Source organism: Hydra vulgaris, chromosome 12 (assembly GCF_038396675.1).
Source record: "Hydra vulgaris chromosome 12, alternate assembly HydraT2T_AEP".
In the NCBI taxonomy this organism is placed as follows: Eukaryota; Metazoa; Cnidaria; class Hydrozoa; order Anthoathecata; family Hydridae; genus Hydra; species Hydra vulgaris.
The window spans coordinates 48281088-48308534 of NC_088931.1; the positions used below are offsets into that span (position 1 = coordinate 48281088).

At 26.2% G+C, this 27447-nt stretch overlaps 2 protein-coding genes across 2 annotated transcripts in view; both read right to left on the reverse strand.

Annotated features, from left to right (window-relative positions):
* The window catches only part of LOC100211841 (periodic tryptophan protein 2 homolog), a 61465-nt gene that overhangs the window by 12263 nt on the left and 21755 nt on the right, over positions 1-27447 (reverse strand). Inside the window, exons 9-20 of the mRNA XM_065813529.1 lie at positions 23738-23875; positions 23201-23408; positions 13930-14078; positions 13695-13842; positions 13474-13624; positions 13213-13393; positions 9318-9411; positions 6665-6718; positions 6462-6582; positions 6320-6385; positions 6024-6242; positions 1344-1569 (exon numbers count right to left, since the gene is read on the reverse strand). Coding sequence (XP_065669601.1) covers positions 1344-1569; positions 6024-6242; positions 6320-6385; positions 6462-6582; positions 6665-6718; positions 9318-9411; positions 13213-13393; positions 13474-13624; positions 13695-13842; positions 13930-14078; positions 23201-23408; positions 23738-23875 — 1755 coding nt within the window. The remainder of the gene's footprint in view (positions 1-1343; positions 1570-6023; positions 6243-6319; positions 6386-6461; positions 6583-6664; positions 6719-9317; positions 9412-13212; positions 13394-13473; positions 13625-13694; positions 13843-13929; positions 14079-23200; positions 23409-23737; positions 23876-27447) is intronic.
* Positions 9706-12990, reverse strand: LOC136088786 (putative uncharacterized protein DDB_G0286901). Its single transcript, XM_065813530.1, has one exon. It carries the CDS (start codon positions 11056-11058, stop codon positions 10237-10239), a length of 822 nt encoding a protein of 273 aa, XP_065669602.1. The 5' UTR covers positions 11059-12990; the 3' UTR covers positions 9706-10236.

Sequence of the window (27447 nt, forward strand, 5' to 3'; positions counted from 1 at the left end):
GTTGGGTTAAAATTGAGGCTTTTATTTGCTGAGCAGCTTGAGGCAAAGAACTTGGGCTGTGTGATGATTTTGTAATTGTTCATTATTCAATTGTTCATGTTATTAATGTGTTATTAAAAGCTTGTCATTTTGATTTGTCAATGTTGTCTTGATTTAATGAAAAGTGCCCAGGGCTTTCAAAACCAGCAACAATTTAAGTACAAATGTAAGCCTTGTTACAACTATATAACTGTGAGAGAAACTTGAAACAAAGAGACTTGTGAAAATTTTTTTGGACAAATAGCTGAAACCACTTTCAGCATAAAATTTTCTAAAAATATCACACCAATAATTTTTGACATGACAAAATACAACAACATCAAGAGGCTGCAGAATGAGGATTGAATGGCAGAAATGCAAACTAGTGTTATATTGTTTTCTTTAAAGGCTTAACTTCAAGGCTACACTTAATGACACGTGTATACTGTGGCCAACCAAAACTAAAATATGACGACCACCTTTTTTTTTGAATGTGAGGAATAATCATTTCATTGGCTTTGTCATCATTAAAACCAGTTTCATCATAAAAGCACAAATACATGTCTTTACTAAAACCTAAATTTGCTTAAATCAAGATATTTTTTCAAAACAACAAAATAACAATAACTTCTGGTGTACATAACCCTGCTTTCAAAGATGTTTAAAACTGTCCTTTCACTAAGTTCTGAGTGTCATCAAATCATAAAACCTTTGCACCATTTGCAATCAGACGTTCTATTTATGAACAAACACGCTTCATTATTTTCAATTAAATATTCTCTGACTAAACTTTAAACTTAATTAAATAACTAAATTTAATCAGCGTGAAAAAATAATAAATTAATTTTAGAACAATAAAAAAATTCAATTAGAGTGAAATATAATAATCAGATTAACCTATTAAATTTTACAATATATAAAATCATAATATTAGAAACCTTTTCGATATCAATCAATTGCAAAAAATAACATGAGCTTTTTTTTAAATCCAGTCATTTCATTGAAACACATTTAGGGTAGGTGTCTAACAACATCCTAAACTTTGAGAACTTTATATTTATATGTAGGTTTTCTTGATAAAATAAAGAAGACACTTATCAACATTTCCCCTTCAAAGTAATTTCAAAGTAATTTATTCTAATGCAAATATTGACCTAGCTTCAAAAAAACACCCCCATTTAAGATAATTATTACTTTTGCTAAATTCAGCTAAAAGGATCTTTTTGATTTTACATTTTTATTTAAAAAGTGTCAATAATATCATATAAGTGTTATTAATATCATATAACTGTTATTAATATCATAATAATGTAAAAAATACTTACATTGAAGAAATCAAAGAAGAATGTCTAATTAAACTTTTTTGAATTAACCTAAGATCAGGCATTAAAGTTGCTGAATGATTTTTTATATAAACCCCTCTGGATGACAATAAATGTTTTGTCCATGTTAAATAAAACTGTATGTGTTTAGAAGCTTCCAACTGTTTACCAACAAAACAAATCATTTTACTAATATAATCTTCACGAATACTTTTTGATATTACTGCAACTAAAGAGTAAAATTTATTTAATACTTTTTAAGAAATGTTCATCTAAAAACCAACACAAAAAAGTGTTTATTAAATATTTTAGTAAACTTAAAAACCAACTCAAAAAAATATTTATAAAATGTTTTAGTAAACCTACCAAAAGTTTTTTTGTCAATTCACCTCCTCAGGACCAAGAAGGCCGCTACAGATGAGGAGGCTACTTAATTGTGGTTATAACCCTTTCTCAACTCTATAACTCCAAAACACATACCTTGACAAACAAGGCTGCTGCACTGAGAAACAAGTTGAGCACGATACTACTAGGGATGTAATGGGGATCAAACTCGGAACCTCTTGCTTATGAAGCGAGCACTCTACCACTACACCACTACCCGACTTAGTTCTACCACTACACCACCACCGTAAATTAAAGTAGTCAGACAATAAAACTAATATCTTTTTCAAGTTTAATTTACTTTGCAAAAATTAATTACTAAAAACAAAATAGTCCCAAAATAATCATATAAAAGACAAAAAATAACAACAACAAACTAACATCTAGTATTATAAAAATCTCTGATGTGTTGAGCAAATACTTTTCTTAAATTATTAGATTTGTTATTGATTCTATAAGTATAGACCCTGATTTTATCAAATATTTTCTTTCTAGTAATATGTGTAACTTTTGTAATTCTAATAGATTTCTCTTAGGGCCCTGCGAATCAATTCCGCTTCAATTCAAGATTTGATTCAAAAAAACGATTCAAGTTTTTTGAATCACTATTTATTTTGTGAGTGTTGTTGTTTTTTCAGATACACAATGCTAAGATGCTATCAAAATATTTTTATTTATCTCAGCTAGAGTAAATTAATTGTAATCAAAAGTAGTTGTAATAATGCTTCCAAACAACCGCTAAAAAATTAATCCAAGCAAATGAAATTTTTCAAGTAAAGTTTTTTTTTCCTGAAAAAAGATGCTTAAACTTAGATCTACTCATATTACTGATTCGATTCGTGATTCGATTTGACTTGCGAATCAAAACCTGCTTCAATTCGAAACTAAAAATGCCAATTTGCAGGGCCCTAGTTTTGGTGTAATTTAGTTTTGTGACTGGATACTGTGAATTTAGTTTTGTGACTGGATACTGTGAACTTAGTTTTGTGATACTGTGAGTGTTGAAGTATTTGTAATATATTACACATAGTATGTGAAAAACATGTACCTGGAAAAAATCATTTTTATTTAACCAATCAAAGCAAATTTTTATATATTCAAATTTGTAACTTTCAAGAAATTTAAAATAGAAAATTCTTATAAAAAAAATTAATTAAGGATGGTAGATTAATAGGTAAATAAATTTTGGTAAATACAAAATAACATAATCAGATTGCATTCTCATTCCCTTATTACAACACTTGACTATACAAAATATTGAATAAAAGAATTTTTATTTCATTAAAAAAAAAAATATCTGTTTTAAATATACCCATGATAGTTTAATGATTTTAACTTTTTATTCAAATAATCAAATTAACATGCTGATCGGAGAATTGAGAGGTATGTAGATAATTTCTAATAACTAGCCTCACACTTCTTCTTTATATAATAGGTTGGCATAGATGTAAACATGTGTTATATTGTTTCCTACCTAAGGTTCTTATCTCTACTTATGGGAATTTGTTGTGACTTCTTGATAGTGGTTATACAACTCTTTTTGTTGTCTCCTAATAAGGGAAGAGCTCTAAAACTCAGTTTAATGATGGTTCCTAAAATCTTACTACCAGCCAGCCTCAGAACTGAGGCTGGCTGATAGTAAGATTTCCTAATTCTGCGATAGATCTCAGAGAGGCTGAATCCATCAACAGCTGTACATTTTCAGAGTATTAATAGTGTTTTGATGTGCATAAAGTGTCCCTGTTAGTGCTTTTAGTGTGGATTGTTAAGGCCACAAAATGAACTCTTTGTCACAACTTTAAACTTGTTTAGCAGGAATAAATGGGACCATGGGAACTAACTGTTCAACAAAAATCAAAGAAAAGAGTTACGGAGCAACAACAGAAGAATTTTAAATTGATCAGGAAAACAGAAAGATAATTCCAAAGCACTGATGTTTGGAAAAAATAAAAGATAAAACTAAACAAATAGCAACAGGGCAGAGACCCGGGGATAGGGACATTAGGCTTAGCAGAAAAAGCAGATTCAACATTTAAAATGTGTTTTAAAGAGAGAGGGCCTCGTCAGAAGAACCAGCCCAATTACAAAAACATTTTTCCATTCAAAGACAAATAAAAGATTTACAGAGGTACAGAATGAATTAAATTAAAGAGGTTTATAGAGGCACAGAATGGATTTAGGAGTAAGAATATGACAAGTATGACGAGGAGAGGCAACCTAAGCAGATGCTAATTTTGCAATATTTTTATATATGGTTTCCATGACAGATCAGTAGTGATAATCGGAGAAGATATAAAGCAGAGGAATCAAAAAAAATATATATATTTCCATTCATAAATATAGGAATATCAACAATATTGCGATAATTTTATGCAGTAAATAACTAAGTTTTGTTTGGGCTAAAACTCACCAAGGACTGGAAACTGTTCAAACTGTTACAGAAGAGAGATCAAGTTCAAGATCAGCTTTTAAGTAATCAAAAACTGATAAATTTTTGTCAAGAGTATACAACTCATCAATTTTCATCAGCAAACAATTAAGATATTATTATAGATACAACACAGGACCAAGGATGAAACTTTGTGGTAGTCCAGAATTTACTGAAAATGTAGGAGAGTGTTGTCCATTAAGGACAACTTTAATACTGCAGCTAGAAATGATTAAATAATATTAAAAGTTCTGGTTTTTCCCAAGACTGTGACAGGAATGTTATTTGAACCACAAGCTGTAAAACAGTTTATGTGGAAAATAACTTTAGCAACAGAAGCTGGAATGATTTAGATGTCTAGTAATAGATCTTTTTGGGATGTCAGGAAGAGAGAGGCTATTAGATTCAAGAAATGAGTTAGAGGGAAACCTCTTAGCAAATAGTTCTGCCTTATCCTTGTAAAAGATAAAAAGATCAGATGTACGAGAGATGCTATGCTAGACTTGCTATCTTTAATAACATAGTTAAAGATTTTCCAAATAATTTAGAACCTTCTGACATAAAATACAAGATTTTGTAACCTAAGATTAATGGAATTTTGCTTCAGACATTTTTGCATTCAATAAAAACAATAATGCAATAATAAAAAGGCATTTGTTCACGAGAGAGTTGTTCTTGTAGAAAAGATTAGAAAAGTGATTGCAATTAGAAAAAGCAACAAAATGAAGAGTAAGGCTTGATGTGAAACCAACAAGAAGGTAGAGTAAGGCTTGGCGTGAAACCAACAAGAAGGAATAAAACCTTCCATGCTTTCTTAAGGTAAGGACATTATAATTGAGTGCACATAAAAGAATAATAAAAGGATTCAAATTTTTTGACAGGTAAATGACAACCTAATTTTTTGACAGGTAAATGACAGGCATACGTATGCCCAGGCCATGCATGTGACTATTGGAATCTTTGCAAATCAAACATTAAAAAACATAAACACCGAGATTTAAAGATGAAACAGCTAAGTTTAAATTAATCTCACAAATAGGATTTAGGTCTGATGAACTTTACAAGAGGCAAATCTTAATGAATGAAAAGTTATTTTGAAGATGTAACTTTTACAAATATTTGTAAAAGTTGTATTCAAACAATTTGGTGACAATACGGTTTTTTTATATTAATATTTTTATTAATCATTTGAGCACAACATGGAGCTATTAACAACTCCAATATTTTACAGCTGTTGATGGAATCAGCCTCTATGAGAAACACTACAGAGTTTAGAGTTGTATTTTAAAACTGTACCATCATTAGGAGATAACAGAAAGAGTTGCATACCACTATCAAAGAGGCACAAGTAAAAACCCATGAGCAGAGTCAAGAATCACTCAAGGCAGGAAAAAATATAACAAGTTTACACCTATGACAATCCATTAGATGAAGGTGTGCAAGGCTGGTCAACTAAAGTTTTCTGATCATTGATACGACATGATCATTAAGGAAGCTCCGTCTATTACAGACATTTTTTTTATAGTTATTGAACTAATGATTTTAAAACATTAATTATAATAAAACTCTTACAACATTTTTAAAAATGAAATTTATCTTTGATCAAAAATAAACTTTAACACATCACTACATATGAATAAAGTTCTAGACTGGAAAATTGTTTTTTGAGATGGACAACCTCATTTTTATTATACTTTTTTTTTTTTAGAGAAATTTTTTAAATTCATTAAATAATAAACTTTTAATTTTAATATAATTATAAATTTTACTTAATAATAAACAAAAATCACTTTTGTAATGTTCAATTAATACTAATTATTGCTGATGTTTTATTGTTAATTAACAAACAAGATAATAGAAAGAGTTCTTACTATCACATATAGGTATACTCTCCACTACTTCTTCAAGTTGTTTGTGTTCATTAAGACGAAATGCATAATTTAGAGCAAGAGCGAAATTTTTTTCTGTTGTTAATTGTGTTATACGCACCGGTGTTACATCAATATCTAGATCTTCTGGACGAAAGGTTAGTGAGCCATCAAGTGAAAAAATTAAAAGTCCTTCTGTGGTAGCTGCACCCCACTGGCGACCTGAGAATCAAAACTTGAAAATAATAGATTCTGCTAAAAAATTTTTTTTACAACTCAACAACATATATTGAACTCACCTGTAGGTGAGAATCGCAGACATTTTGTTTGGATTTCTGGCTGTACTTTTCTGGAGCACATATCTCCTGAAAAAAAGAAATATTTAAAAATTACAAAAAAAAAAAAAAAAATGTTGCTTGAGTAAAATATTAGGTGGCATACCTTTTTTAACACCTGGTAAACTGATATCATTTTTACTGTCATCATCATCATCACTTTGTTTATCTAGATCGATCATGTCAATGGCTCCAGCACTACTATTATTTTTGCTGTGAAGATATCGCTTAAAAAATGCATAATATAAAAGATCGCAAAAAATATCTGTTAAGTTTAAAATAAAGATTTGGGAAAATATATAAAATTACCATCATTCCATCTAATGATCTGTTGGATGAAATTCCAAAGCGACGTAGCAATATCTGAAGAAAAAATTTTGAGTAGTAATAATATTTATTATAATACAAATGTATTTATTATAAGACAATCAATATATTTAATCATACTTTAAATAATATTTATAGATGCTATATTATTATTGAGAAAAAATGTAGCAACAACAAAGTCAACAACAAATCTTACAGTAAAAAAATTATTAATGTTATGATTAAAAATAATCAATAATAATAATAAAAAAGAGATTGTTAATAAAGATGGTATTTAAAAACTGAGGTTAGAAAAAAAAATGAAGTAGATTTTTTAATGGATTTAATAGAATGTCTTTAGGAGAGGTGAGTAGTAAAAGATAATTAAAGAAGACAAATTATAAAACACATCAAGTTTTCCTTTTATAGTATCAATATTTTTGTGATAAAAATAACTAAGATTTTTTCTAAAAATAACTGAGTTTTATTTTAGTAATAATTTACTAACTACAGGGAGCCACAAAAAAAAAAAAGATCACAAGGGAGATAATATTCACAAGACCGCAAGAGGGGCCATATTTAAAATCCGCTACCTATTGAAGATAATCACACAAATAAAGATCTGAGAGATCTTAATTTAGTAAAGTCTAATCTAAAAGAAACCAGGGAGCCAACCTTTTAAACAGACTGGTTTTTAACTAAACTTACTAAAACTACTTTTACAATTAAATAGCGGAAATTGGAACAATCTCTTAACTAAACACTTACATTTATTTTGGAAATAAAATGTTTCATGGCTATACTTTAAAATATAAACTAAAATGTAAAATATAAACGTCCTATTTTCTACATTTTGAGAGATTTTAAAAGTTATCCCATAAAAAAAGCAAGTGCCCCATCAAATTAAAGCTATTTTGGATCTTTTTTTATAGGTAATTTAATTTAATGTTTACAATATATTAATTGCACAGGATAAACTATACTTCTGTGAGTTTTGCAGTTTTTTGTGTTTAATGCAATTGGATTTAAAATGTAAGTAATATAAACTTATCAAATAAATTGCTGCAAGTATGATATTGCAATGATATAACAAAATCATAAACCTTGAAAATAATACTTTATTTAGTGGTTTTTAATTAATAAAATAAAAGAATGTCATAACAACATAAGCATTTTATAAATTGTAGAACTTCATTTTGGTCAGGCAATTTTAATCCTATTATAGTGCTATCAATAATGATAACCTACAAAACTTTAATTTTAGCAGCCAATAGGCAGTCTCATATGCTCAAAATGTTATCCAATTATCTTCTTTGTATACCTGATTGGCTGTAAAAAGCCAAATTTCTGAAAGATTTTCATTTTTTCTTTACTTGCAAAAAACCCATTCTGACGCCGGAAATAAAGATAGCCCACTAAATTGAAAAAGTGCTAATGGGTAATAAAATCAAGAGTTTTTGGGTATTTGCTACCCTTCGCTTATTTAAAGTACAGTGTTGACTTTTCCAGCAGGATAAAGCAAGCATTCATTCCTTATCAGTGACAAAAAAGTAGTTTGAATAAACGAATAATTACAGTAATTGACTGGCCATCCAAATTCATTGACTTGAATTTCATTAAAAACTTGTGGGGGATCATTTATTGAAAAGTTTATACCTCTGGCAAGCAATTTGGATTAAGAAACGAGCTGACTGTTGCAGTTAAAAAAGATTGGAATGAAATTGATAACAACCCACTTCAATGTCTGGTTTCTTCAATACAACATTGATGCATTGTAAGTTGCTAAGACTAAATTTTAGTATATAAATATAATTTGTTTTCAGAAATATAAATCAATCTTTTAGCCTTATTGAAATCAATTTGAAAGAGCCTTTCTCATGGAATATTTTCAAAACTATATATTAAAAACTACTAAAATTTTATAAACTTTCCTAAATATAGCCCATTATTAGTGGATAAAATTTCAAGTGCCCGAGATTGTTTATTGCCTGCTAAAATTTAAACTTTGTAGGAAAGGCTAGCATTATTGCCAGCACCATATAAGTTTTGAATGAATTATTTTGTCACTGTAAAGATGAAAATAATTTTAAATTGATTTCTGTTGATTTTACTAAGTATTTTTTTAAAAGAAGCAAGCTGTTCTGATTAAGAAACCAAATTATTTCAATTTAGGAAACTGGTTGCCTTGATTGAAACAAAATGGTGGCTTGACAAAATCAAATTTATTTCCAATAACAGTGCAATCAATTATTAATCATTAGAGTAAACTATGATTTAAAGTATAGCCTGTCTATTTGTATTAATTAAATCATGTTTTTTTATAGTTGAACCATCTTTGGTTAAAAAATATTTAATCATTAGTTTAATCAAAGTTTGTACAAATATGTAAGGATATTATATTCCAGCATATAAATAAATAGCAAACATATGGATATATACATATATATTAATATAATATGTCAGTATTTAATAAATAGTAAATATATACATAAATTTATAATATATAATGAGCTATAAACTTTTTGCTAGTCCAGGCTATCCACCTTTGCTAAATCTTATAATTTTGTCAGGGCCAGGTTTGTAAAAAGTCCCATATTTAGCTGGTGCTATGACCCTGGTCTCTTACTACTTTAAAATAAATATAATGCAACCTTACTTGTTGTTCAACATGATATATACAAACATATTTTGATCGACCACCTGCTAATACACATTGGCCATCTGCAGAATAACACAAACTTGTAAAACACCTATTAAAATAAATAATGCTTAATAATTATTAAGTAATAAAAATTGATTTATTCATTCCGATAAAACACATTCCAATAACAAAACACATTATATACTTATAATCATATTTATAATTAAACACTTGCACCCATAATTAAACACTCATGTCCATAATTTAAAAAATCTATTAAAAGAAGTTTTGACATATTTTTTAATTATGAAGTTAAAGATAAAAATAAAATAAAATACACAAAATTAAAACAATATGATGTGTTTGGTTCAGAATTGCTAGCTTTTTTTAGCAGTTGTTTTTTTGATTTTTAATATTGATTTTTTTTTTGAATTTTAAGGAGTGAGTGAAGCCATTGGAGCTAATAAAGGTTTCTATAAACTAACTTTCAAAATTAAGGAAACAAGTTTTAGAATTTATAAAAACAGTAGAGTACTCTAATTACCATTTCAGTTATAATACTAAAAATATTTAGGTAAAATATAGTGTAATCAATTATTTTATGTAAGGTATATATATTTTAAAATACCAATATATCAGTAAAACTGCAAAAAGTAAAAATATGCTACTGTTTCAACTTTAAAACTAAAGGAGCTTTTAAGAGTATACCATCAAAACTATATCAGATCAATAATTGTTCTCATATCCATTAATTTTAATAACCTCAGAATATCTATAAGGCATAGGCTTGATAAGTTTGCAATAATATTACTTTTATTGAACCATGCATTAACAAGTTTTGATGTTTATTTGGGAGCATTGTTCTTTTGGAACATATAGAGGCATATTTTTATCTAGAAAAGGTATCAAATGATTCTCCAGACTATTAATCATATTATTTGAAGACATTATTTGAAGACATATTATTTGAAGACATATTATTTGAAGACATACTATTTGAAGACATATTATTTGAAGACATATTATTTGAAGACATATTATTTGAAGACATATTATTTGAAGACATATTATTTGAAGACATACTATTTGAAGACATACTATTTGAAGACATATTATTTGAAGACATACTATTTGAAGACATATTATTTGAAGACATATTATTTGAAGACATATTATTTGAAGACATATTATTTGAAGACATATTATTTGAAGACATACTATTTGAAGACATACTATTTGAAGACATATTATTTGAAGACATACTATTTGAAGACATATTATTTGAAGACATATTATTTGAAGACATATTATTTGAAGACATATTATTTGAAGACATATTATTTGAAGACATACTATTTGAAGACATATTATTTGAAGACATATTATTTGAAGACATACTATTTGAAGACATATTATTTGAAGACATATTATTTGAAGACATATTATTTGAAGACATATTATTTGAAGACATACTATTTGAAGACATATTATTTGAAGACATATTATTTGAAGACATATTATTTGAAGACATATTATTTGAAGACATATTATTTGAAGACATACTATTTGAAGACATATTATTTGAAGACATATTATTTGAAGACATACTATTTGAAGACATATTATTTGAAGACATATTATTTGAAGACATATTATTTGAAGACATATTATTTGAAGACATACTATTTGAAGACATATTATTTGAAGACATATTATTTGAAGACATACTATTTGAAGACATATTATTTGAAGACATATTTTTACTATTACTCTGTTGACTTTCAGCTATAATTTTACTAAAAGTTTCAACTAAGCAAAATCAGTAGTGTTTTAACACAAAAGACTAATTATAAGTTTTACCCCTTCTTTATAATTCTTCTTTAATCATGGCTTAGAAAAAGCAGTATTAAAATCAGTTTGTATTTTTGCCATTTGATATTTGTTATTAAAATTTCATTTATTTGTACTGTAATAAGAATTTCAAGATTTTAAGTACTTTAGCTGTGGATTTTTTTTTAGTTATAGACACATTAGAACTAAGACTTAGTATGAAACATACTTACAAAGAAATCCAATAGTTTAATTTAAAAATTTTACATCATGCAAAATCAGGTTGGCATTCAGCAATGCCAACATAAAAGCTGAGCTATCTTTGCTTTACTACGGCATACAACTGTCGACCTATATCTCTAAAAGTATCGGCATAGATAAATATAAGTAAAAAATATACAATATTCGATCAATACTAACTCATAACTTATTCATTGCAATTATTTGTTAAGTTTTATTAAAAAAAAAAATTCATTCATTTTTTTTTAACTTCATTCGTAAAAAGCATAGCAAGGTCATTAATTTATTTAAAAGTTAATAAAACTAAAAAAGCAGGAGAACAACAGACACTTTCTGTCTGTTGTTCTTACTTCTTTTTAGTCAAAATTTTAGTACGATTATTATGTTGTTAAGTTTTAAAATCTAATAATTTATTTTATTAGACAAAACCATTCATTTACATGTTTATGGCTATTTTAAAATTATTTAGATCAGAAAGTTTAATAGAAAAGTTCTTCGCTACGTTATGTGGCAGCTTTCTTAAAGTTGAGTGAAACTAAAAAAATAAATCCTGATTTAGACTTTTAATTCAAAAAAAAAAAAAAAAGTGCTTCCAAATCCTCCAACAGTGTTAAAGTCTAAATGACACTGGGACATTATTTAAGACGGCTAAATTCATTATAGTAATAATGGCAATGATGCAATAATAATTACAATGGTAAAGATTAAACATATTATATAATCAATTCAAAAAATTTGCTATATACTTACATAAAGTTTAATTGCTACATTTTTAAAATAATTATAAAGCATTCCTTTTATAACCAATCATTAATAATTTTGTAACAGAAAGCAAAGAAATCAAAAGCAAAATTTAGCCAATCTGAAGTTTTCTAAATATGGCACTCATGTGCCGACCTAAAATTATTCAGATTTCACGAGGTGATATCATAATGCTACTCTTTTGTTGATTTTAAAAAATTTCAGCTTTTGTTTTATTATCTTTTTTCTTTAAATATGTTTATGGATCAAATGAGGGAAATGAGTAAAACAATTTTTTTGAAATTTTCAAAATATTTTAAGGGGAACAAGTGCCGATGAAAAATAAATCATATATTGAATCAAATCATCAAACGAAGTTTGAAGATTTGATTTAATATATGATCTAAAGTTTAAAAAAAATGTATAAAATGTTCTCAATAGTGGTAATAGGTGCAAAATTTGCATTAAATGAAAATGAGAACGATGGGAAGGAGAATATAAGAGTATACGATGGCTACCAAAACCTGTTAGTAGAAAAATACCTGTCAAAAAGGAAGACCTTCTCAAAAGATGTTTAACCATTTCCTTACCAGACAAAATACAGTAAAATAATTGTATGTGAAATGTTATCATCTATTTAAAAGCTATAAAATAAAAAATATTTTTCAGAACTTCACAAATGAGACCTTATTTTGTTTGTCAGAAAAACGGGAGCTAACCTATTTTTTAAAAAATCTTTTTTAAGCCTTAGTTACGTTATTAAATGCTGTTTTTAGCATGGTCACATTTATTAAAAATTTCATAACCCACATAGCGAGTTACTAGTACTGAAAGGGTTAATAAATTGTTTAATAAATTGTATATATAACAGGAACTCCTAGTATACCAGATTGTATACCATTTAACCAAATAAAAATTAACTACCAATTACATATTAAGTATCTTAAAAAAACTCTTAACATGTGTTTAAAAATAGAACATCTATCTTGGCATCAAAACCTAAGCTTTATCTCATTTTTTAAGTTGATTGATTCAGCTTATTCATTAAGATATAATATTATTTTATATTTATTTACATGCATTTAATAGATTTTATTACCGGCCACTAGTTAAATGTTTTGCAGTTACAAGATCTGTTTTCTTGCGTCCTGTTCCTAAGTCTTTTCTTCCTTCAATTGAGCCAACTTCCATTAAAACATTAGGCTGCCAAAACTTTATCTCTCCATCAAGTGCAGAAACAGCTATCTCATAACCATCTGGGCGAAATGCAATAGCAGTAACTTCAATAAAAGAAAATCAAAAATCAATAAGAACTCAAGAACATGTTAAGTGTAGAAAATTAAATAATTAGTTATAGTACCATTAGAACCAATAGTAATTGTTTCGTTTGGTGATGTTTGATCATAAACATTCCATAAGCGAACAGTGTTGTCCCATGATCCAGATACTAACATTGCTTTAATGGGAGAAAATGCAAGACACGATACAGGCCCTTCATGTCCTGATAATATCTAAAATCCAATTAAAAATTTTTAAAAAACCACTTAAGCATAAAGTTTAGAAAAAAAAAATTTTTATCACCTCAAGGAGCCTTCCAGTCTGCATTGACCACATAAATATTTCAAATGTGTCTAGAGATCCAGCACACACAATTTCCCCACTACTATCAAGAGATAATGAGCAAAACTGAGCTGGGCGAGGTGATGTAAATGTTCGAAAGTTGCGATACCTAATAAAAAATTTTTTTTTATAAATTAGATGTATAAACAATATGTATATATATAAAAAAAATTATACAATTCAATATGAACAAAACCTGTTCAAGTCAAAAGCTCTAACAGTTCCATCAAGAGAAGAAGTGACAATTACTTTTCCATTTTGACTAAACTCAACTCCAGATATGCCAGCTGAGTGCTCATGAAAAGTCACAAAGCAAAATCCTGATATTGTGTTCCACATCTTCACCTAAAAAATTAATATTATATATATATATATATATATATATATATATATATATATATATATATATATATATATATATATATATATATATATATATATATATTATACACACTACCGACAAAAAGTTTGAGGCAGGCTAGGAATTTTTAGAAATAAGCAAATAAACAAACATTTTCAAGTCTAATTTATACTTTAGTTAATATGTTTACAAAAACTAAAAATTATTATACATTTTTGATCAATAATTTCCAATTTTAACTTGTTTAGCAGCAACTTATTTAGCAGATCTTCAAAGCCAGAAAATGTTAAAAATAATGGAATGGCCACCACAATCACCAGATCTTAATCTGATTGATTCGTTGTTGTGGGAAGAACTTGATAGGAATGTGCGAGAAGAACAGCCATCTTCTGTGAAAGACCATTGGCACATATTGCAAGTAAAATGGGACACAATACAACCTGAAAAACTGTCTAAATAGATTGATCGTATGCCAAGGATCTGTACAGCTGTAATACAGAATAAAGGTGGTTATTTTGACGAATCAAAAATTTAATTAAAACGCTAGTTAAAATTAGATTGATCAAAAATGTATAATAATATTTAGTTTTTGTAAACATATTAATTAAATTATAAATTAGACTTCAAAAAGTTGTTTATTCACTTATTTCTAAAAATTCCTAGCTTGCCTCAAACTTTTTGTCGGTAGAGTATATATATATATATATATATATATATATATATATATATATATATATATATATATATATATATATATATATATATATATATATAAAAACAGAACTCTTATATGTTGTCAGAAAGTTTTTTCCGTATTTTGTTGACAAAAAGTAAAAATTAAAATGCAAGACCGGAATTTTCTTTTTTATTAATTGATAGACTGCCTGCCCCAACCAAACCCACAGTCAATGTAGCAGCACTCCCTTGCAAGTCAGGCTAAAAGATAGTAGATGTAGCAGCACTCCGTTGCGAGTCAGGCTATTTGTCAGTTGATATAGCAGCACTCCGTTGCGAGTCAGGCTATCTGTCAGTCGATGTAGCAGCAGTTTGTTGTGAGTCAGGCTATAAGATAGTTGATGTAGCAACACTCCGCGCATGATTTACAGTAAAAAAAATAATAAAATCATTTTATTAAAAAAAATTAAAATATTTTATTAAAAAAAATAAAAATAAAAACATTGTTTATATTGTTAAAAACATTCAGAATGTTTTTAAAAACATTCTGGTCAATTAAATTTGTGTTTTTTTTTTAAAAAAAAACGCAATTTTAATTTTTACTTTCTGACAACACGCAAATGTTGGACGAAAGTCAACATTTGCGTGTTGTCAGAAATCATTTTTTTCCTTCTGTGCTTCCCAAATGCAACAATCTATAGAACTATATATATATATATATATATATATATATATATATATATATATATATATATATATATATATATATATATATATATATATATATATATATATATATATATATATATATATATATATATATATGTATATGTATATGTATATGTATATGTATATGTATATGTATATGTATATGTATATGTATATATGTATATATGTATATATGTATATATGTATATATGTATATATGTATATATGTATATATATATATATATATATATATATATATATATATATATATATATATATATATGTATATATATATATATATATATATATATATATATATATATATATATATATATATATATATATATATATGTATATATATATATATATATATATATATATATATATATATATATATATATATATATATATATCAGCGTGGAAAATAAGAAATCAGAGTCAATTTAACTTGAAATTGACAGTTTTTTTTTTTTGGACAATCAAAATATTATTTTTTTCTTTGTTTAAATTTTAATTGTTTTAATTACCAGTTTAAAAAAATTCTTGTGCGCATAGGCTTTTATTCAAATAAAAAAGGGAAGTTTGATAAAATCCAAAAAATTTGTCGTTGTTTTTATTTATTTAAATACTACTGAAACAATTTTTTTTTAATATTTAAAAATGTAAATTACGAAGAGACCATTTTATGAAATGCTACTGTAACAATAAGTTACATAAAACGAAGTATTTACTAAAATTGTATTTTTAAATATAAGCTTACAGAATTTCTATTGTAGAGTTTTTTTTTCAACAGGTAGTTTTAACTCAGATTCTGCTTGTGTTAAAAATGAAAGTGTTGTTTGTCTCATTTTAGTTGCCACCATTTTGATGGATTGATATTTAATGATTCTATTACAATTCAACAATCGAAATGGAAAAAATGTTATAATGCGCAATTGATTATTTTAAATTTATTTAAAAATAATTCATTAATTGCAATGACTTTGCAAATGAAAGCAATAGAAAAATAAATGAAAACATTAAATGAAAAAAAAAAAAAAAACAGCAAACAAACAAAACAAAAAAAAGTACAGTTACAGGAATGTTCTTAGTTACATACAACAATTTCAAATAATAATAAAATAAGAACTTCAATCTTTAAAGTTATCAACGTTAAAGAAGAAAAATGGTTGGATATTTTACATCTTTGCTTATTAAAAACTGATAATGTTAATTAGTTAACATGTTAATTAGTTAATAACAATAAAGTAATAACAATAACATTAATTAATTAACATGAGAAGTTTTTTAAATGATTTTAATAAGCTAAAATGTAAAAAAAATTTTCCAAGGTAGCGGTTTTTTTTGGTAATTCCTAAAAGTTTTAATGGTAAGTCGTTTAAAGTAATTTACTTTGAAAAGTAATTTTGGTTATAATTATGTAAAAAATTTACATTGAATGTAATTTATTTTTTATATGTAAAAAAAGTTATTCTTGTAGTAAACTTATGTAAATATAATCTTTAAAAAACATAACACTTACTTTACAAAGTAAAATAAAACAAAAAATTACTTTCGTGTGTAAAACTGATTAATAAAAACAGCTCACATAAAAGTAATTTGAATAAAATTGTTATTTACAATTACAAATAAAATTGTTATTTACAATTACAAATAAAATTGTTATTTACAATTACAAATAACATTGTTATTTACAATTACAAATAAAATTGTTATTTACAATTACAAATAAAATTGTTATTTACAATTACAAATAAAATTGTTATTTACAATTACAAATAAAATTGTTATTTACAATTACAAATAAAAGTAAATTTTGTCTTTGAAATTTTATACTTTACTTTGTAAATAAGTAAAATGTAATATATTATATAATTATTATATTATTTACTTTCTCAAAAAACAGTCATTTCATGTTGATTTAACATAAAATTTGAAATGTTCTTGGGCACTGTTTGAGGGCACTTCTGAATAATACTTCAGGCAATGCTTTGATGTATGTGGGCTGTGTTTGTGGTGGGGCATCAGAAAGGATTTTTTTAAACATATATCATAAAGGGTAGTATTATTATAATTTGAGACAAATATAGTCAACATTTGGGTATATCAGTAGTGTAGAGACAGGATCCCCGTGAGAGCCATAGTGTTAATAGGGGCTGCTAAACAATCATTAATTTTTTATTTCTTTTATTTGTTGAACAGAAATAGATTAGTGGCCATAATGTAACTTTGGTGGGGAGTGGGGAGGTTTGCATGGATGCTACCCATGCATGCAAACCTTGACTAAGTCACTGTTCGTTAGAGAACGCTTTTTCTACAGTTTTTTTTTCTTTGTATTTGCCTTTGCAATCAATTATTTTGTTAGGGTGATATGATGCAATATAACATTTGAAAAAAGATGGTAAGGAAAGCTGGTCAATCTTCTACTATAGGTTGTGGGCACCCTAATAACCTCCTTTTTGTTGCGTTGGTGTCCAACCCGCACACAGAAGATTAGAAAAATAAAATCTTATTCAATTAAAATAGTGTTTTAGAATAAACTTGTAATTTTTTTTAAATGTTAGTTTGACTTCACAAGTTGTTTGTCGGCTATCAGTTGTCCAGGAACCCTGCATTTGATTTTTCACTACCTTCCAGACCAGCTAGAGCTCTGAAACTTCCAGCATTTGTGTAAATTTGATAAATTTACATGTTATAATTGTTTTCATAGCCAACTGGAGAACTCTACTTTTTTGAATCTCTTTTTTGTTTTGATTTTACTTTATCTTTGAGACTTGTTAAAACTCTGACAGCATTTGTGTAGTCCCGATGAACATGGATGTTAAATTTTTTTCCTGGGCAAGGGGAGCTGTACCATTTTTTTTTTCTCAAACATTTTGTTTCTCTTGAAAGTTGGGTTTTATAACTCTTCAGAAAAAAAGCTTTTTTACAAAAAGGCTTTGAAAAAGCATTTTTTTGATTTATTTGTTTTATTAAATTTTTGTCAGAAGGAAATAGGTTAGTGGCCCTGATAAAAGGTTACCGTAAGAAGCCGGGCATATTTGAAGCTATGCTGCTGCTTTTCGCTTCTCTTATTCAGTGTGGTCGTTGTTAACAACCACTTTAACAGAAATAAATAATTAATTTTTTTAAAATTTATTAATAGCTATTCATAAAACTGTTGTCTGGAATGAACTAATTTCAATTAGCCTATTCCAGACAACAATCATTCCAATCAGTCATTTCCAGAAATAACTTTCGTTTTGGTTTTTAACAATAACCACGCTGAATAAAAGAAGCCAAAATACAAAACTTGGAATAAAATTACAAAATGAAGAGCCATTTCCAATAAACCAGACAATCTTTTAAAAAAAACTTTTAAATAGCTGAACAAAATAACATCAAAACTAAAAAATTAAAAAATTAAAGTTAAAAAAGTAAAAGTAATTAACTTAAAAAAAAATTGATAACATTTCATAACCACAACAATTGCTTATTTATTAGAGAATTTAGTAGAGTGGTTCAAAAAAGTACACATTTAAATTTAAAATTATATGGTCGATTGTGAAGAAAAGTGTTCTATATGATGAAATAACATCTAGTTCTTTTTATTTCAGTAATTTTTTGTTAGTTTCTCACTTTAGATTTTCAAAAGTTAAAAGTAAAAAAATTAACAAAAATGCAAATTTTGCATTTTTGTTAATTTTTTTACTTTATTACTACTACATATCCAGTTGCCCGTAACATAGCTTCTACATGTAGCCTGCTACATTCCATTAAATATAAAATATAATATACAATATTTTAAATAAATTTTAATAAAATATATTACGCTAATTTTAGTGATATAAAATGAAAAGTTAAAAAAAGCAAAAAAAAAAGGAATTTAAATCAAAAAAACAACATTAAATCAAATATATTACCAGATTTTTGAAATATTAAATCAAAAGTACATATAAAAACAATTTAATTTGACATCAATTAATGTCAAATAAACTACCCAGTAGAATAACTAACAATCACAAATGGCAATGGCACTCAAAATATTTTCCAATTATAAAAAGAATATAACAATTTTGTTTACATCATAAACAGCAATAAAACACTGCAAAAAGTTTCATAAAAATAATAAGAAGGTAAGGTAATAATAATAAAATAGACTGCTCAAATAATAAACAAAAATATTCCAATTTTTCAAATATCAATTAGATTAAATTTTTTTTACAATAAAAATAATTTGTAAAATATCTGTAAATATATATTAATTTTCTCACAAGCTCTTTTGGATAGGTTGTAAACTTGAACATAACAGCAACAACATGCTCTAATGTAGCTTTAAGTCAAGAATGTTATTTTCTTGTTTTCAAGAAGCAAGCTTTTTAAGTTTGTTATTGACGTCATCTTTGGCTATGTTTAGTTCTGTTTACAAAGTTGATGGTGTGCATCATGAAAATATTATGTTGCAAAGATTATTGTTCATGAAAAAGATTATAAAAAAAAATACTTAAAAGCGTAACAATGGTCAACAAAACAAAGCAGAACATAAACTTAATCTAAGACTTAATTAATACAACAAGAGATTCAAAATGTATTTTTTGTATCATGAAAGAACAGAAAAACTCTTTTCGAATCAATGACCTAAGGTTATTTTGGTTATAAGGTTATTATAAATGTAATAATTATAAATGTATGTTATTATAAAAATAAATCTCATATTAAAAAAAAAATTTATCTTTTATTTTATCATATATATTACTACAATTTTCTTGAAAAAAAAAATTATTTTATTAAAAAAAATTTTTTTTTAAAGAAAATTGTTAAAAGTTTATATATATATATTTCATGGAGAAAAAATATTGTATCTATATAAGTAATTATATATATTAATGCATGTATGTATGCATATATATACAGGCCTCGGCAGGAGTAAAAGAGTGCGAGAAAGGAGAAAAGTTCTCCACTCTTGCACTATAACAAACATGGCGAGTCATGTGAGCAGCTCTAAACTTTTTACAAGCGCTTTCTGTTTTTGCACAAGCTATCTGTTTATTCATTTAATAAATTGCTTACTAAATACAAAAAATACTTAAGTTACAAGAATATTATCAATTTATTTTTTCATAATAGAACTTTTTTAAGAAACTGATTTTTTATTTAAGAAACCAATCAGTTAGTCCAATCTAATTAGAAACATTTGCATTTCAATCAGTGCTCTTTTTTAATTATATATTTTTTTGTAATAAAAAAATTCTCAGAAGTGCATATTTGCGTTTAAAAAAAATTTTCTTTTTTTTACTAATTCTACAACAACTTTATAGTATAATTATGCAATATTTTTATTCATATTTATAATACTAAATTTTGCTTTACCAAAAACAAAATTGTTGTAGTATAAAATAACTTATATTACTATATAGACAAGTTGTAAGCCACTCGTCTAGTTAAAATATAATCTCAAGCATTACAAATAAGTCAGTAACTGTTACGAAAAAAAAATAAACAATCGCATTTTGTAAGCAAAGAAAGTCAATCTGAAACGCAAATTTTGTCTTTTTTATTCTATGTAGTTTGCAAAAGTTTTTAAAAATTTTCTAAACAATATCTATAAAAGAAAAAACACAAAAAAGGTTGTTTATATCTATGAAAAAATTATACTTTTACCATTTATTGCTCCCATAAACCATTTTAGGGACGTGTGGGCATTGATTTTAATGAATTTACTTCGAAAGATATAGCTTTTTGTGAATATCTCAAAATGTAAAAAAATGACCTGGGACACTTATGCTTTAGGTTGTCTATATATATAGGGGAGAGTGGTGTACCTTGGAGGTATTTACAAATATAAAAAAAAATACTTACAATATGATCTGTAACAATATATTTTCTTTAACTTGATAATATTAGATACTCTAGGATTTTTTATTAAATGTCCAGACATATTTTTTCATCCCTTTTTTTAATTTTAAAAAATAGCTTACACTACAGCCAAAGTACACCACCGTTGGTTCACCTTGGAGGTATGAATGTTGTAACTTGGAGGTATTATTGTTTTAACAGATTAAGTACTCAACATGGTAGGTATTTGATATAATGTTTACTTATAGGATAATTGGACTATTATCTTAAATGAGGCTGGTGTGAATGAGCCTTATTTGAGATAATATTAATCTAACTAGATAGATTTATATAAACAATATATTAATTTGAATTTATGTATGATTATAAATTTAAATATAAGTTGATTAAGGAAAGAGTTGTAACAAATATCTACATTAGAGTTTAGTAATATTAAGTCTTTTACTTTGATTTATCATTTGTCTACTTTACATTCAGGTTATGAAAGTTAATGCCAAATGATAGCTTTTTCCAGCAGTTTGTCCTGAACCTCCTGTAATAGAGGGATGTGGCAACTTAAAGACCATATCTGATTTATCCAACACATACACAGTTTTATCTTCTCTTTGATAATTTGAGAAAATTATCAAAGAGAAAATAACAATTTGAGAAATATAATTAAAATTTAAGTAAGAAATGCGCACATCATATTATACTTTAAAAAATCATAATAAACTATAACAACATATTAAAAAAATACTTTCATAACAAATATTACTTATAATAGTATTTACAAAATCATGCAAGTTTGTACCTTGATGGTACCACCAAGGTACACAACATTAGCTACCTCAAAGGTACACCGCTACCATAGTTTTTACAAAATCGCTACCATATATTCATAGGTTAGGAGTTAAGTAGTTTCAAATATGCATAAATGTAGTTGAAAATATCCTTTACAAACTTTGATAATCAGTTTTAGAATAAAGTTTATACCTACAGTTGTAGAAAAAAAAGAATACGCTCTAAAAAAGTTACTTTTTGGTACCGGAAACAAACTTTTATTTTTATTGCAACAACAAATGTGTTAAGCAGTGGTACAATAACTTATTATTTGCCTATAATGGATAATACGTGCAACTAAAATTTTAGTTTAAATTCATTATTAAGATAGCAGCACAATTGACTTGCCTCCAAGGTACACACACCTCCAAGGTACACCACTTTCCTCCACATACACACATAGAGATTTAGTGGTGTACAAGATGTTTTTAAAATTGTTGGCTTTGTGTGTAGGAAAATGTATTTTTGTGGAATACAGAGAAGTTAAAAAGATTGAAATAGCAGAAGAAAAAAAGAATAAGTTTTAATTGGATTCCTGGCAAGCAAGAGAAAGAGTAAGGTATGTCTGGGCCACTTATAGTAGCAAGAAGTGCATTATTAAAGATTAAAAGTTATAATAAAAAGAAATAGACTTTCAACATTAGGTGTTACAATATGAAAGTGAAACATAACAGTGAAACATGGGTAACAAAAGTTGACGATGTGGTCTTGAAAATGTAGAAAAGATTATATGATTAGATAAATTTATTGATTAGTTTCAGATAATACTACTAGATAATAATATAAAGCAACACTTCTTTCAAACTTCAATAATATAAAGCAACACTTCTTTAAAACTACAATTAAGCAAATGAGTAAATAGAAACACAGGAAAACTGTTTTTACACTTTAAGGACAAGAGAACCATTTTAAAATTTTTTAAACGTATTTTTAGAAGTGTTTTTATACCAACAACAAAACAGTGAATCAAATGAACGAATTGAAAAATTTTATAAAGACTTAAATCTCAATTAACAGAGTGCAAAACAATCATTTCAAGAAATTATAAGCAAAATAAAAAAATAACCTTTCCATCATCTCCTCCTGTTGCAATAAACTGTCCATCAGGTGAATATGCCATAACATTCATATCATAAAAATGACCTTGTTGTTTTAGGACATAAGTTTCACTTTGCCATTCCCAAACCAAAAGCTGACCTAAGGTGGAAGAGCCAAATGCAAGCCACTCACTTGTATTACTTATAGCAATTGAGTTGATCTTATGTTGAGTTATACTGCAAATAAAAATCATAAATATACTATAAATATACTATAAATATACTATAAATATACTATAAATATACTATAAATATACTATAAATAATATACATATAAAAACTAAAGTAGCGTAAATTAACTTTTAATTTTTAGAAACAATTATCTGGATTTTTTCATGACGTATTTTCATGATGATGATGATGATGATGATGATGATGATGATGATGATGATGATGATGATGATGATGATGATGATGATAACGATGATGATAAAGATGATGATAATGTTGGTGATACATCTTTTAAAATGAAAAAAAATTTTTAATGATTTTTTATATACAAATACCTTAGTGAGTGGATTTGTATGAAATCAGGCATTTCATATAACATGAAAATTCCACTTGAAAACCCAACAACTAAAATACTGTTGCCTTTGTGAAATTCTGCACATGTCAGTGATGTATCATTTTGATAGAAGAAATGTCTATAGATAAAAAAACAAAAACAAATAGAGCACTATAAACAATATATACAGGGTTCACACCAGATAAAAAAAATTGAAATTCCAGGACTATCCAGGAAATTTTTTTTATATTTCCAGGACATTAGCTTTATTATTTCCAGGACTTTTCCAGGACTTACAAAAAAAAAAGTTATAAACTCCAGGACTTTTTTATAGATAGCTCAAAATAACACAAAACACGTTACTAAATGAAAATTAATATAGAAATCAAATGTAAATTAAAGAAATACATTACAGCTACATAAATATAGCTACATCACTACAGCTACATAACTAAATGTAAATTCAAAAAATATTTGACAAGGAACTATTTTTTATTTGAAAGGAAACTTTTAATGCAACTTATTTTAAAAACATCAGAGTCATTTCAATAACTCATAATAAAAATACTGTTTTAGTAAAACATCAAAACAAAAACTAAAACTTTACTCAATAACTATGTGTACAAAAATATGCTTTTAAAATTAAGCAGTGAATTTATCACTTTCATGAATCATCTTTTCGATGATTGTACAAATCCAAATCCTTTCCTTTTGTTTTTCTCGACAAAGTTTATTTTTTTCATTTGATTCTTTCAAAAGAACAAAATTACTTTGACTTTCTGCATTTATGGTAGCATATAAGGCTGTTCTATAAAAGTAATAATTTCACTTTGCAAGATTATGCACTTTGCTCAAACTACCTTTTCCTCATCGCCCAAAATTTTTCATTTTAAATTCCTGTAACATTCTTTTTGTTCTCTTTATGATTGCAAATACTCTTTATATCAACTACTGGCTTGTTTTACATTTTGCAGCATTTCTTTATTAATTTTGATACTATCAAGGGATTCTTCAAAGGAAGGCAAACTATCTTCAATAAGACATAAGGCAATAAAGGATTTTTCTTTAAGATTTTCTACAAGAAGGTGTTTATTAATACTAAAGTCACACTCAATGGAAGATTGTCTATGTGAAAGCACAAAGACTATTTTTTTAAATACTTCAAATGTCTTGATAAGCTTTATTTGCTCCAATAAAGTCAGAGAAAAGATGATCAAGACTATTGTTTTTAATATAGAAATCTTGAAATGATTTTCGATTTGAGTCTACTATTTCTAAAAACTTATAATATTGATTTTTCGCTAGTTCGGCAGACTTTGGTGACAAACGGCCATATTTAACTAACTTTTGCAACAGTATTGAAAAATTATTGATACAAGTATGCTTTTTATTCGGATTTGAAATGAAAATTAGGTTAATAGATACTGCAGTGCATACTATGACAAACTTCAAAGGGAACTTCTTAAGAAGTTATGTCAACAGAATAGCTAAAAACTGGCCTGCCTTTTTTTTTTAATATAACCACTCTTTGATCACAGTAACTTAAATCAACTTCAGAAATTTTTAGCTAAGCAGCAAAATCAATATCAATTTTAGCAAAAGGAGATCTCTCTATATGCTTTTTACCTTTCATGTGTGAAGTTAAAGCAGCTTCTCCCATGTTAGCAATATTAATGTCTTTAGGACAATAACTGCAAATCACAACAGTTTCTGTTTTTTTACGTAACCAATGATTATATTTTTCTTCAACATGTTAGCAATAATAATGTCTTTAGCACAATAACTGCAAATTAAAACAGCTTGTTTTTTTACGTAACCAATGTTTATACTTTTTTTCAACAAGCCATTTTACTTGAAAAATACATTTATTGTAAGGGATTTTCTAATTATTTTATCTGAAAACAAAACAAAAAAACGTAAAAATTTTAGGAGCCAAAAAGAATTTAGAATCTCTAATATTTCATAGTTTTAAAAACTATACAATCCAATAATTAAATACTAATTGAAAAAATATATGTAAACTGTCTATATATTTATGATTTATGGAAACCTCTATGATAATATCTTTCAGATAATATTTTTAAAACAAATTAACTATGCCTTATTGTTGATGTGTGAGTTTTTTTTTAAATCTTCAAAGTACAAATTTCAAAAACAATATAAGAATCAGATTTTCCATAAAAATTATACATTAGAGCAATTATATTACTATAATTTACAATAATTAGTATTGTAGTTGTATTGTTGTTGAATTGTTTTTCTTTACTTGAAAAAAAACAACAAAATATAAAATATTATCCCATTTTCCAGGACTATTCCAGGATTTTACAGAATAATTAAAAAAATCCAGGACTTTTTTAGACACACATACATAAAGAATATCATTAGCAGAACCAGCTCAAAAATAGCAATAGTATTTCATAAAAAGGCAAATAAAAGATTTATAGAGGTACAGAAAAGAATCATGTTTAAGAAAATCACAAACACAGAAAAGGAGAAGACAACCTTAGCAAATGCTTACTTTGATTGCATATATGATTGCTATTTTTTTAAGCAAATTTACTCACAACAAGCTTCCATGAGAGACCATTAATGAAGGATAATTTGAGAAGACTTAAAATAGAGTAAGCCAGTAAAATAGAGTAAGTAAGTCAGTAAGTTCATCAACAATATCGACAGTATTGTGATAATTATTAGTTGTAAAGAACTAAGTATTAGAACTATTCATCTGGGTTAAATTTTATTCGCTACTACAAGCTCCAAGCTGCCAAGCTGATTGGGAAATTCCTATGCTATTTCATTCTGTCATAAATGGCACTTCATGCAAAACTAAATGCCCAAGATTATTTATATGCATATATATATATATATATATATATATATATATATATATATATATATATATATATATATATATATATATATATATATATATATATATATATATATATATATATATATATATATACACACACACACATATATATTTAAACAACTTTAAAATGTATTCTTCAAAATAGAGTGGTCAATGTTCTTAAAAGAACAGAGCAATCACTTAATAATAAATCACTTAACAAAAAAACAAAAAACAAAATTTTCGTTAAGTGATTTTCTACTAATTTATATAAATATATGTATATAATACATATATATATATATATATATATATATATATATATATATATATATATATATATACATATATATATATATACATATATATATATATATATATATATATATATATATATATATATATATATATATATATGTGTGTATATATATATATATATATATATATATATATATATATATATATATATATATATACATATATATATATGTGTGTGTGTATATACACATCCCTAATACATATATATATGTGTGTGTATTAGGGATGTGAATTTTTGGTAACTCCATTATCCAATATAAATAACAGATGAACTTTGGTTTGAAAATAACTGAAAAATCATTGGTTTTATTTAATTTTTGAAAAAGGTCACTCTTGATTACACACTGGTTTTCATATATTAGCGAATTTTTTTTCAAAAGAACCAGAATTTCATTGAGATTTCAGAGTTGTTTTTTTTTAAACATTTTCGCTTCCAACAAGGCTGCAAGCACCCACTAATTAAAGTTGGAAGTTACTGAAAGAGAAAAGATGAAGATTGTAGAGCAAGATAACAATTGACGGACGACCTAAAAGATTGC